Source organism: Silene latifolia, chromosome 3, assembly GCF_048544455.1.
Source record: "Silene latifolia isolate original U9 population chromosome 3, ASM4854445v1, whole genome shotgun sequence".
Classification (NCBI taxonomy): Eukaryota; Viridiplantae; Streptophyta; class Magnoliopsida; order Caryophyllales; family Caryophyllaceae; genus Silene; species Silene latifolia.
In genome coordinates, this window is record NC_133528.1 from 6407030 (window position 1) to 6419516 (window position 12487).

Here is a 12487-nt window from a genome sequence, read left to right on the forward strand (position 1 = left end):
ATGGTTACACCGCTGCGGCTCCTTCATTTAACAAGAAAATTCTAAATTTTACTTGTTCACCGTCAGTTTCACATTTTTACCGCATCACAAAGCTTCTAACTTTACCACCATCTCGCCCAATTCCGAAATCATAATTTTTCCCTTTCCTTCCTATCTTCCGTAACCCTAATTTCATCTTCAATTAAAGTTTAAACAATTGCCATTCCTAATTAAAACCCTAGAATTCGTCACTCCGCAGGTAATTTCCTAATTTCGATCAATTCCTCGTTAATTCAGATTATTTTCGCAATCATTATCATAATTTGTGCTCAAAATATTAAAATTTTAATTTTTTTTTAAGTAGTTACTGTTTTCTGCTGTTAATTATTGTTAATAGCATAGAATGTTCAATGAATCAGGTTTATTTATTGGAAATTTTGAGATTGAGATTGTTTACGCCATTGGATAGAGCTTTCTCGATGTTATAGTTTTGTTTCGGTTTCGTAAATTATGGCCATGGAATCGGATGTGCAATCAGAGGAAGATAAAGATAATGCTGATTTAAATGTAATAGAAACTGGTGAAGATGAATCTGAGGAGGATGAGGATGTCGATTTTAATCCCTTTTTTATGAAAGGTAGTCCTTCCGAGGAAGCTTCGTCAAGCTTGAGCTCCGAAGTGGAAGGGTTAGATGTCGACGTTGTTAGTAGTCGTAGTGAAGACGTAGTGAGGAGTCCTGTGGGTGTAAGTGATCATGTTGGAGGTATGGTAGATGAACGAGTAGGAGTTTCTAATGAAGGTGAAAAAGAAAGTGGGACGGTTCACGGGGTAGATAAAGTGTCGACTAGTGGAGCTAATGTGGTTGCGGATGATTCTGAGGCGTTGTTGGATTTGGGAGATACTAGGGGTAAATCCAAGGTTGATTTTGATGATGAGGATGCGATTTGTAAGCGAACTAGAGCTCGTTATTCTCTAGCAAGTTTTACGCTTGATGAGTTGGAGACCTTTTTGCAAGAAACAGATGATGAGGATGATTTCCAAAATGTTGATGAAGAAGAAGAGTATAGGAAGTTTCTTACAGCGGTTTTGAAGGGAGGTGATGGGGATGATCAAGGTAATGTGGAAGGTAATGATGATGATGATGAAGATGATGAAGATAATGATGCTGATTTTGAGATTGAAATTGAAGAGGCACTCGAGAGTGATGTCGATGATTGTGTGATCACTTCTCTTAATGCTGAAGACATTGAGAGGACTAGCCTGCGTCCTCAGACTAGGCAAAATAGACGACAAAAAACCACGTCCCCTAGTAAGAAAAAGGGTCTGAAGGTGGAAGAAAGGCCTTTACGCCCACTAGTTCCTGTCATGTTTAGGGCACCTAATGCTTCTGTTCCCTGTCTAGGTACTACATTTGCAACAAACAGCTCGAGTACCCAATGTTTGCCATTGAATGGGTTTGTGGATCATCAGATTGGCCAACTTTATTGCCTAGTTTATGAACATGTGCAGCTTCTCATCCAAGTATATTCACTCTGTGCTCTTGACCCATCCCGTCAGCATATTGCAAATCAAGTTAAAGGCCTCTTGGCTGAGCTGCTTCACAAACGTGATCTAGTACTAACTTGGAGAAACGTCGAGTACCCGGATTCTTGCTTTGCTCCGCCACATGTCAACTCTGTATCTGCTCAAACTCAACATTATGTTCCTTACTCTACTGTTGCATCTGATGGGACTGATGATCAGGTAAAGTTTGTGGCTCCCACTTTCTTTAAGGATATGAAAATCTTTATTTGTCGACATAATTATTGCATAGTGCGTGGTGCTTATTTATTTGCTTGTTCAGGGATGTAGATGGCTGCCATCCATAGGTGGCCCTGTGCTCTCAGTGTTGGATGTTGAGCCACTTAAGTTAGCTGGAAAATATATAGACGATGTTTCAAATGGTATGTCGTGGAATGACTCATTAAATGTGAAGGCTTATTTGAGGCTTGGTTTGGTGATATTTTGACAATCCTCGGGTCTATGACATTGTCTTCCTTTTGCCATCGTGTACTCAGCTGTACGAGAGCATCAAAAGCGCTGTGTGGAAACTACTAATTACTTATTGGAAAAGCAACCTCTCTTCCCTCATCCTGCCTGTTCTTCTCCAGAAATAGATTGCAATGCTACTATAGGAGATGATCCATCTCCTAATCGGTCTGCTGTAATATCAAATGACAAGGTGCCAAAGAAGACACTGGCTGCTACACTTGTGGAGAACACAAAAAAGCAGTCTGTTGCCTTGGTCCCTGAGCAAATTGCCAAACTTGCCCAACCCTTTTATCCCCTTTTCAATTCTGAATTATTTCCTCACAAACCACCCCCATCATCTGTTGCCAATCGTGTGCTTTTCACAGATTCTGAAGATGTGTAAGTCAGGCCTTTTAATTAAAAGCTTAGCATTCTTTGATTTACTCACTAAGTTACCATTTAGAGTAATCTAAACTTTTAGGGGTATAATTTTGTTTTAAATGCTAGTGTAGATCGTCGGTACTAATCGTTCAGTTTTTTGCTTGGTGATTTTACTGCTGCTTTATCTTTTTTCAAGCCACTAAGAATAGTTTTTTTTTCTTTTTAATTCAACAAACAGGTTGCTTTCAATGGGGATGATGGAATACAATAATCATTGGAAAGCCATCCAACAACGTTTTTTGCCTTGCAAAACAGAGCATCAGGTATTAAATTGCTGTCTACTTAGTTGGTTGTTATAGGTCCAATGTTGGATTCTGCACTCTCTGTCTTATGCTTTAAATCATTAGTCGTTCATAAGTTGTGAAGTTGCTGAGATCTTGTAGCATGCGCACAAGGTTTGACATGCTAAATTTGATTCACATTCTAGAGATGTAAATGAGAATTGTTTTTTCTGGGATTATTTGTGCTTCACGTGTTTGTTCTCTTTTAAGACAAAAAATAAAAAAAAATTACCCATTTATGATCTGGTGTATTTCTTCGTGGTGTCTTCATCTTATGTCTCGACCATCTGTTTTCAACTCTAGATAGTACGAACTGCTTTGTTGGATAAAATTCTGAATAAGTTTCTACTGTAATCGTAGTCGTAGTCGATCAGCAAATCAGACAAGTCGCAACATTTATGTCTCGGCAGAATGATTTGAAAAACAGCAAATTGGAGGAGGTGTTGTCTGGATGGAAACCCAAACTTTGTGTATATTATCGTATGATCTGTTTTTTGCTCATCATCTCTTCTGTGTTATTTTGTTGACGAGCCTTTTCATCTATACATCATATTTGTGAAAGATACATTTGGTTCATGTTCCTGAAATGAAAGACGGCTTATAGTTCATTATCTAAGATTGTTTTTGTTTCATTTTTTTAAAAAGAATTCTTCTAGATTATCTAAGGAAAGTTGGGAGCTAAGAACACCCTCCCCCCCCCCCAGATTTCTTCTAGATTCACTTTGAATTTTCTGTGAACCAATTTTTTTGTTTCTCCGGTGCTTTCTGAAATCTTAGTTCACAGAAAATGCATTTAAGTGAAGGTATTAGTTACTACTGCTTGAAATTGTAATCTAGTTGATGTGGAATGTTTGTGGTTTCTAGTTTTCTCTGAACCTATGTTACTCAGACTCGTCTACTCGTATCCGGCAAAATACGTATCGGAGTATCTGATACGGCTATTTTGTGCGAAGTTTTCAATATTTTGGTCTAAAATGAAGTATCAAAGTGTCGTATCGTATCTGACAAAATACGTATCGGATACGGAATACGGCAACTAAGTGAAATATCGGAGTAACAAAACTCTGAACTAGTCGTCTGAAATCTTTGTATCTGTATCTAATGAACAATAACTACGTTTTGATTGGGCTTATTCTATATTTCTAGAGAAGGTTTTGTCTATTCAGAATTCAGATGTGACTGTTTGTTCCAAACTTCCAATGTGTTTATTGCTTTTCTTTTTGATATAGGAGTGTTACGGGATTCATTTTTAATAGATATAAGTAGTCTGTATTTCTAATATTTTGATGTGGCAGTTGGTCAATGCATTTTTCTTTTCGGTAAGAGAAAATCTTTCTCTATTCAACACAAGCTAAAGGCGACATACATCCCAACCCCCTGCTATTTTGAGGTGTTGGGGGTGATGGTTTTGTATACACTGACTTCTTGTTTTTCTCTTGGTTTACTTTAGCATACATTATTTACCGTATGTATTAAGCCTTCTTTTTATTTCTTGCAGATTTTTGTACGAGTAAAAAACCGCTGCTCATCTAAAGCACCTGACAATCCAATAAAGGTACCCATTAACTTTTCGGCAAGGAAAATTGCGCTTCTCCGTCTTTGATTTTTCGTTCCTTAATAATTGCAGTGAAGTAAATTAAATAGTCTATCTGTTAGATAACGTGGGATTGTCTATGCATGGTTTGAGACACTCGTTATTAGGTCATGTTGTAGATGTCTGTTGTCTTGGAAATTTTTCAAGTGCTAGTAGTGATATTAGGTCATGTAGCAGTATATCCCCAGTATCCCCTTCCGCATTACACATGTTAGCACTGAAAAATTAATGAAGATGCAAGTGTGCTATTAGTGGATCATAGATGCAACAGTTATTAAGAGCTATAGAATTTCAGTATATGAACATTGCTCTCCAAGTATTTTGTTCTTGTTTGGTACATTCTTTTGTTTCTCAAAGGCTGTAATGTCTATTTCTGTACTTCAGACTGTAAGAAAGTTGAAAACATCTCCACTCACAGCCGATGAGAAAGCTCTTATTGAAGAGGTAATTACATGGTTTCTTGCTCACCTCTGAGTTCTGATCTGTGAATCTATTTATCAAAAATAATTGTGCGTTGTGCTGTGTTACTTCATTCATAAAAAAAAAGGCATTGAAGACGTTTAGACTGGACTGGACTTCAGTTTGGAGAGCTGTTGTCCCATATAGGGATCCCAACCTACTTCCCCGGCAGTGGCGTATTGCAATTGGGACTCAGAAATCGTACAAGACGCCGTCGAGTAGGAAGGAAAAACATCGAGTTTATGAAGCAAATAGACGGAGAAGGAAGACTTCAGCTATGGATAACTCTCACACTGTATCAGAGGAGGTAAACATTATGCTCATTCACTCAAGCATGCATTCATGTTCACACTTGTTGCAGTTAGACACATGATTTCTTAGTGGCTGTGATGTTGAGGCAAGTGGTCATATTGACCCATAGTTTAACTCACTCTAACACTCAACTCCACAAATAACTGTCGGAATTTCTGTTTGATCAATTGAAAGCTGTGGAAAACCTCAGTTGTGTAGTCTCAGGAACCAATAATTTGTTTTGTAATGAACAAGATTCTTAATAATTGGTGAAGGAGCAATGTCATTCTTGATTAAGATTCACATTTTCTAAATGAATGAGATTGCGCAAAAGTCACAAGTTGAGTTTTGTTTCATTGTGGTTTGGACTTATTGTGTTTGACTTTATGAAGGATAATCAAATGGAACTTTGTGGTCCTCAGTGTGAAAATGGAGAGGATGGCACGGACAAGGAAGCATATGTTCATGAGGCATTCTTGGCAGACTGGAGACCATTTACTGCTGGACTGAATGCACCCAAAGTATTTGCATCAAATCTTAACTCTAGATGTTTGCCTGGAAATTTAGTTCCTACTAGATTCTGTGGATCGCAGGAAGTGCCAAATCACGGAAACAAAGAAACCCCCTCTATAAGAGACCATGCACAAGATTTCTCAGTTGGTTCAGAAAATTCCCATCCTGTGATACACAAATCCTTCCAAGCTTACGCAGGTTCTGGGTATCCTCCGACGAGAGCAACTTCCAGAGCCTTTGGTTGTGAATCGTTCTTGCATTCACAGAATGCTCAAAAACCTGGTATTACAAATGTAGTAAAATTAGCACCGGAATTACCTCCTGTGAAACTTCCACCAGCAGTCCGTGTTATATCACAGGCTTCTCTCAGAAGTTCCCAGCTTGTTAGTTCCACCGAGGTTGTGCATGACAAAACCAGGGTATTAAATCCTAATTCTGCTAGTGTGTCTTCTCAAAAGTGTGAATCTCTGAATAATAAAAATCGTATAGAAGATAAAGGCGCCGAGTTGGATCCCCAAATGCATCCTCTATTGTATAGAAGCCTCGAAGAGAGCCATGTACCAAGCTTCTCAGTCAACAATCCTAGCAGGATTCCCACATTTAGTTTTTTTCCAGCTTTTCAAAATCAATTGAATGGGCATGCTCGTCAAGATCCTCCTTTACCTGTCTCTGCTACTGGTTTAAAATCTTCTAGTTCAAAGGAAATGGCTTCCACTTCTTCCAGTCTTGATTTTCATCCCTTCCTACAAAGAACAAGTGACGTCGATCCTAAATCGTTTGGTTCTGATTCAACTAGATCTCCATTGACGACTGATCTGGAGCTGTCTAGAGATTCATTCGAAGAAATCGGTTATCGTGCTGGAACAGATGCAGCTCAGTTGGCTGCTCCTAGTAAACCAAACACTTCCAACATCGATGCGACTGATTTAGACTTGGGCATCCACTTGAGTACTTCAAGAAAGAGGAAAGCTTCAAGTCATGAAGGCGCTGAAATGAATCCTATGGTTCCATCTGTTAGTGTCGGAAACTCTGTTGAAGTTGCAAAAGGGATAGCTAGTCCCGATAATTCTGCTGCACGGACAGATAAGCTGGGTCATGAGTCTAATTCATGTATCAATGACAATGTCGGATACCAACCCCCCTTAGAAATAGTGATGGAACAAGAAGAGTTGAGTGATTCTGATGAAGAATTGGATGACGTTGAGTTTGAGTGTGAAGAAATGACTGATTCTGATGGAGAAGAAGGATCAGCTGCGGAGCCTATTGTGAACACAAGACTTGAGGTAATTAAAAAGAACTTGTGGCATTATTTCATGTATCTTTGAGGTTTCCTATAAATCGTTTTTTACATTTTAGTTATGGTTGTGGTGTTGTTTCTAGTCTGCTCTCATTTAGGCTTTTATGGAAACTGCCTGTGTTTAAAAAACGCATGGATTAGGCTGCATACATGCTACCCCTGCCATTGAGGCACAGGGTAACAGTATTGTTGTTTTATTTTAAGCAATTGACATGAGTTTTTACCATAAGTTGAGGTCAAGTTCAAGGTCTAGTTTCTTTTTCTGTCATGTATTTACGGCTTATCAATGGCTTTGATACATGCATAGAGTTGTTTGTAAGAGCCGCTGTTTGAAAATTGGAAATGTGGTTGGTTGCTATGCATGCTAATGATTTATTTTATTTTTAATTTTACAACTAGGTTAAAGAAAAGAACACTAGTAAACAAAATCACCCATGCTTTGGTTCATGACATCTCCGAATCAGAAGTACTTAGGGACATACAAGTGGATAATGATTCTCCTCTGTAGAGGCCTTCTTTTTTATCGTTCCAACAATCCTTGTGTGCCTATCTTATGATCACTTTTCTTTGAATCACTTTTGTTCCGTCTGCTTTTCTTCTGAATTGAGAGAAAACCTGGATCACAGACATTCTGTTGGGATGCCGATCATTTCCAGCCTTGGTTGTATTTCCTATCCTCTGAAGTTTTTTTGTTTGGTATTTCAAATATGTTACTTTGCACTGTAGTGATTTGCACTCCCTTTTGCCTCTCGCGGTTCAGTAAAATACCTATTATAACCGGAGAAAAATGTCGGACAACCTCATGGCTTATTTTTGCTATCTATGGAACCTTGATGCATGCAATTTCAATGGTGCTTTATTTTTTTTGTGTTAGCATTACTTTGTCTCCTTTTTTTTTTTCCGGAACAATAACATTTTTCTCTTTGGTATAGCAGGAGCAAGAAAATACTACGCCGGCGACAGAGATCAATGAGCAATGTTCTAAACCGGGCACATGTGACGTCTCCAAAGCTAGTCGTGCTCCCAGAAAAAGGAGAACTCCAACCAGTTGTTGGCTAAGCTTGAACTCAGGTGATTCTAATCACGCAGAACAAGCAAGTGCAAAGATCACTGAAACTTCCAACGGAGTCCTACCAAGAAAGTCACATTCTAAAAGATACTCTAGGAGACTGATAATTAACCCGAAAATTTCATCAGCTGTACAAAAAGGCGAGTCTTCTAGGTTAGATCCCTCACGCAGTTCATCGAGGAAACATAGGAAACATAGAAAACAATTAGTGAAAGCTCCAGATGTAAAGGACAGTTGTACAGCGAAGGATGCCAAAGTTTGATGGCCAGGCCAGCCATGTCGATAGCTGCTTTTTCGGTTGGCTATTGAATTTACAGTTTAATGGCAAGTCTACATATATGACTTGGCATTTGGGCTCTCATCTTCCTCAACCTGCCTGTGTTTAATGTCTTTAGAAAGGTCCATTCCAAGTGTAGATCGATTTTTCCTTTTTCTTTTTTTATTCGATTTTGTATGGCAGGCCGCTTTACTCCACCATAGACGGGGATCTTTTGAGGCGGCTAAGAGGTAATGTTGTTGAAGATGTAATTGTACATAACCTTTGGTATCATTTCTTTTAGTGTCAATTTTGAGTAAATTGCATAAATTGTCGTATAAACGCTCAAGTTGCTCTCATCACATTCTGATTTACGTTTTTTTATTTTTTTATTTTTTTATTTTATTTTAATAACAGTTTGGCTGTGAATACACAACGGTCATTTCGAGTAACTAAATTTGATGACAAATCGATAACTTACTTCATGCCAACTATCTTGAAGCCCAAAGGTTTACGAAGTCGCTTTTGTAACATTGTACTTAATTCTTACTCCCTCCGCATAACCGTTTTCACCTCATTTTAATAAAATACTTCTCACATATATTTGAGAAATGGGGTGAAAACAATTGTGCGGAGGGAGTATAAGTAAGTTATAACCAATCAACCCAATGCTAAACAATTCTTAGTTACTGTTCTTCAAAGTGTAATGTCGTTTTACTACTTCAATTGCGCAAAAACAACCCTACGATTATTACATGATTAACACTTAATTGTTTCATGTGGAAGAAAGGCATCACTTTAGAGTTGTGGCGGAGTCAGAATTTGCAGTAAGTGGGGGCGAAAAATTTCAACCGGAACAAACAAGTAATTACATAATGTAAACTTGACAAAACTTCAGAAATGTTACCTAAAACTTACGAATTTTTCCTTAGGTTAGTGGGGGCGAGCGGCCTGCTAACCCCTTAAATCCGCCATTGCTTTAGAGGCGATTATTACATGATTAGCACTAACTGTTTCATGTGAAACAAAGACATAACTTTAGAGAGCACAAGAACAAAAAGGTCGGTACAATCATTTTCTTCTATTATGAAAAGGCAAAAATAGGCATAATTATGTTTTAGGGATGTTTCTTCCCTTATCACTAATCTTAGTTTAATCAAGCATTAGTACGATTAGCACATGCAAGCATATGACATACAACAGTTTAAACATTGATTGTGTTCCCCATCTCTCTCTTTTTGGTCCTATTTTGGTTTGCCATAGTTGGTTCTTTAGGCATATTTGAGTGTTACTTGCCTTTGTTTATTTCATCAACAAACAATAATAGTAAGTCAAGATGAACTTGGGGGAAGTTTTTTAATAACTAAAGAGTTTTTTGAAAAAAAAATTACCTTATATTTAGGGGTCTTTGTAAAATAACTACCTTACTTTATTTTTTTTGTCAAATGCTACCTTTTATATTTTTGATTTGTATTTTTAGTACCTATTCTAACTTTCCGGCCAAAAAAGTCAAATTTCAGGCATTGACTTACTCCACACGCGAGAGCTTATGTGTTTGTTTTACGTTTTTACCTTTTAACCCTAAACAAGTCCTTTTCACTTTCACTCTTTTACCGCCTGCTGTAACTTTTACACTTCCCTCATCTTACATCTCTCTCAACAAAACAAGTATAAACCTTTATTAATCATTCATGAAGTCCTTGCATTTGTCCTGATCATCATCATCATCATCCATGCTCTCAGCTACTCGAGTTTACTTTTAGCATTTGACATGTACTAATTTTTAAGAAAAACCCTACTTTTAACAATAAGTAATTTGTAGTTCTTCATCTCCTTTTTCAATATCCAAGTCTTTATAAGTGTCATTGTACTTGGATTCAAGTCTTCACAAATTCTCCTCAAAAGCTTTTCTATCTTGAAGAGAAGAAGGGAAATGAAATAGGAGGGAGAAAAAGGAAAGTAAAAAAAGAGGGGAAATAGGAGGTAAAAGAGGAGGGGAAGGAGGGATATAAAGAAAACAAGAACATAAACATAAGCTCTCACGTGTGAACTTAAGTCAATGCCTGAGTATTGACTTTTTTTGGCCGTAAAGTTAGAATAGGTAGCAAAAATACAAATCAAAAATACAAAAGGTAGCAATTGACAAAAAAAAATAAAGTAAGGTAATTATTTTACAAAGATCCCTAAATGTAAGGTAGTTTTTGACAAAAAACTCATAACTAAATGATGGAAAGTGAAAATAGAATTATTATTTTGGTTTAAAGGGAGGTAAAGAGTGATTTTAATGGTGACGGCGGTTCGAACTAAAGTCATGAATATCATATTTTATGACTTTATCAATTGAGTTGGTTGACATCTAGAGTAATATAAGAATTGAAATGACATTTAGAATTAGTGTTGGATTACTAATCTAACTTGAGTGAAATTTGAAATCCTAGAGATTTAGTGTGTTTAACCTAGCTTTTCAAAGTGTTTTCGGACTTAAAAACATTTTTTTGCCAAAACATCATTATTTAAAGGTTGAAAGTAAATTCTCAAAAAACATCTTTTTGCTCATAAAAATGAAAGCACCAATTTGGCGCTTCTAGCTTTTTAAAACTACTTTTAAAACATTAAGCTTAAGAAATAGAAACCCATTTTTGACAAATTAGGCCAAACATGTTATTATTTCATGAGTTATTAGTTGTTTATCAAATTCACGTGATGTAGAATTTTCTATGCAATTCCAACATATATCTAAAAAATATAGTAAATCATATTAAAAGTAAGTACTCAGTTAACGCCCAGGAAAGAACGTTATGTTATAGATTAGTAATACGTCGAATTTGAAAATTATATCTATAAATATTTGGTAAATCAATGAGAACATTTGAAATGATGATACAACTATATATTCGTGATAAACTATTTATAAAAAATAAAAGCAAGGTAACATCTAATCATACAAGATCTACTCGCGCGTTTTTCGAACCAAATCAACGTTAACTCGACTTAACTCTTTAAGTCCTCAAACAAAACCTAAACTCGAGCCGAACTTTAACCGAGTCAAATTAAAATTACTCATAACCTGTCTTGTCTCGTTATCACTCATAATCGTCTAATATAATAGCATATATAAAGTCATGAACAAAGTTGTATGAAAATTCTCCCTTTGACCTTAGAATAAGTTTAGTGGGACCAAGTGACTAACACAAGTAAAAATTCAAAGGTTGAAATTCCTCTTGGTCCTGTTGGACTAAACAGAAAAAGTATGCAAAATGGCCGATAATTTCCACCATTCAACCACGTTTGAGGAAAAAAGGAAAAAGTTTCACAAGTGATATAGACAAAATGCTTATGTCATCCTCACATAATATTGTCTCATATTTTCAAAACAAGTCTCCAACCGATTATGAAAGCCTCTAAAACTCTATTTGGTTATAAAATTGGATAATACCCCTCCGTCTCGGTCAATAATCGTCTTTATTTGAAATATTTTCACAGAAAAAAGGACTAAAAAGTATTAATCAAAACCAAAGTAATTCAAATGAAATTAACAATTTAACAATAATTTAGCTCAATGTAATTTGAGGGTTTGTGATTTAACTTATTTTATCTCACAAACTATGTTTACTCCGACTCTTCTAATTCATCCATGTACCGTGTCCGATACTCGACACTCGAACATAGGTATGACACTTCGACACCTCCTTTTAAGCAAAAATATGCATATTTTTCATAAAAATGGTCGAGTTCAACGCTTGGACACACACTCATGTCAGATACTTATAAACGAGTCTGAGTAACATAGCTCACAAGCCAAAGTAATTTAAATGGCTATTGTGCTAAAGAAATTATAACTCTCTTAATTTTTCTCTCTTCATTTTCTTGCTTCATTACTTAATTAATAACCTGGATTTAATCTTAGATAAATCTACTTTTCGCTTTAGAGAACTATATTTCACCTAAAGAAATGAAGAGAATCTAGACCAAAACTTAACATAATCCATCACCAAATTGTCCATGGTACCACCACGGCCATCATGAATTTTTTCACTTCCTCTTTTCATTACCAAACTAATAACTTGGATTTAATCTTAGGTAAACATAATTTTCCCTCAAAGCACTCTAATGATTATTTAATTTATTCTGAATCGTTAATTCGACAATGGGCCCTCAGTTTACACCAAATAAATAAAGTGGATCCTAGTTTCCATCAAAGTGAGTTAACTAGCTTAGTTTAGATTTAATCTTTCTTAGGTACGCAAACCTAATGTTCTCTCATATCAATCTTCTGATTACCAAATCTATTCTGGAC

At 36.4% G+C, this 12487-nt stretch overlaps 1 protein-coding gene across 4 annotated transcripts; it reads left to right on the plus strand.

Moving 5' to 3' along the window:
• The first annotated feature begins 29 nt into the window (after positions 1–29).
• LOC141646958 (uncharacterized) lies at positions 30–8532 on the plus strand. Of its 4 annotated transcripts, none has more exons than XM_074454972.1 (10): positions 30–238; positions 399–1722; positions 1823–1922; positions 2037–2388; positions 2609–2693; positions 4210–4266; positions 4690–4749; positions 4853–5071; positions 5478–6851; positions 7801–8532. In XM_074454972.1, the coding sequence occupies exons 2-10, from the start codon at positions 490–492 to the stop codon at positions 8194–8196; spliced, it is 3876 nt and encodes a 1291-aa protein (XP_074311073.1). In that variant the 5' UTR covers positions 30–238; positions 399–489; the 3' UTR covers positions 8197–8532. The 4 variants fall into 4 exon arrangements, with proteins under 4 accessions (XP_074311073.1, XP_074311070.1, XP_074311071.1 ...); XM_074454969.1 differs by having other exon boundaries at positions 55–238; positions 5448–6851; positions 7798–8532; XM_074454970.1 differs by having other exon boundaries at positions 55–238; positions 5448–6851.
• Positions 8533–12487: the final 3955 nt, after the last annotated feature.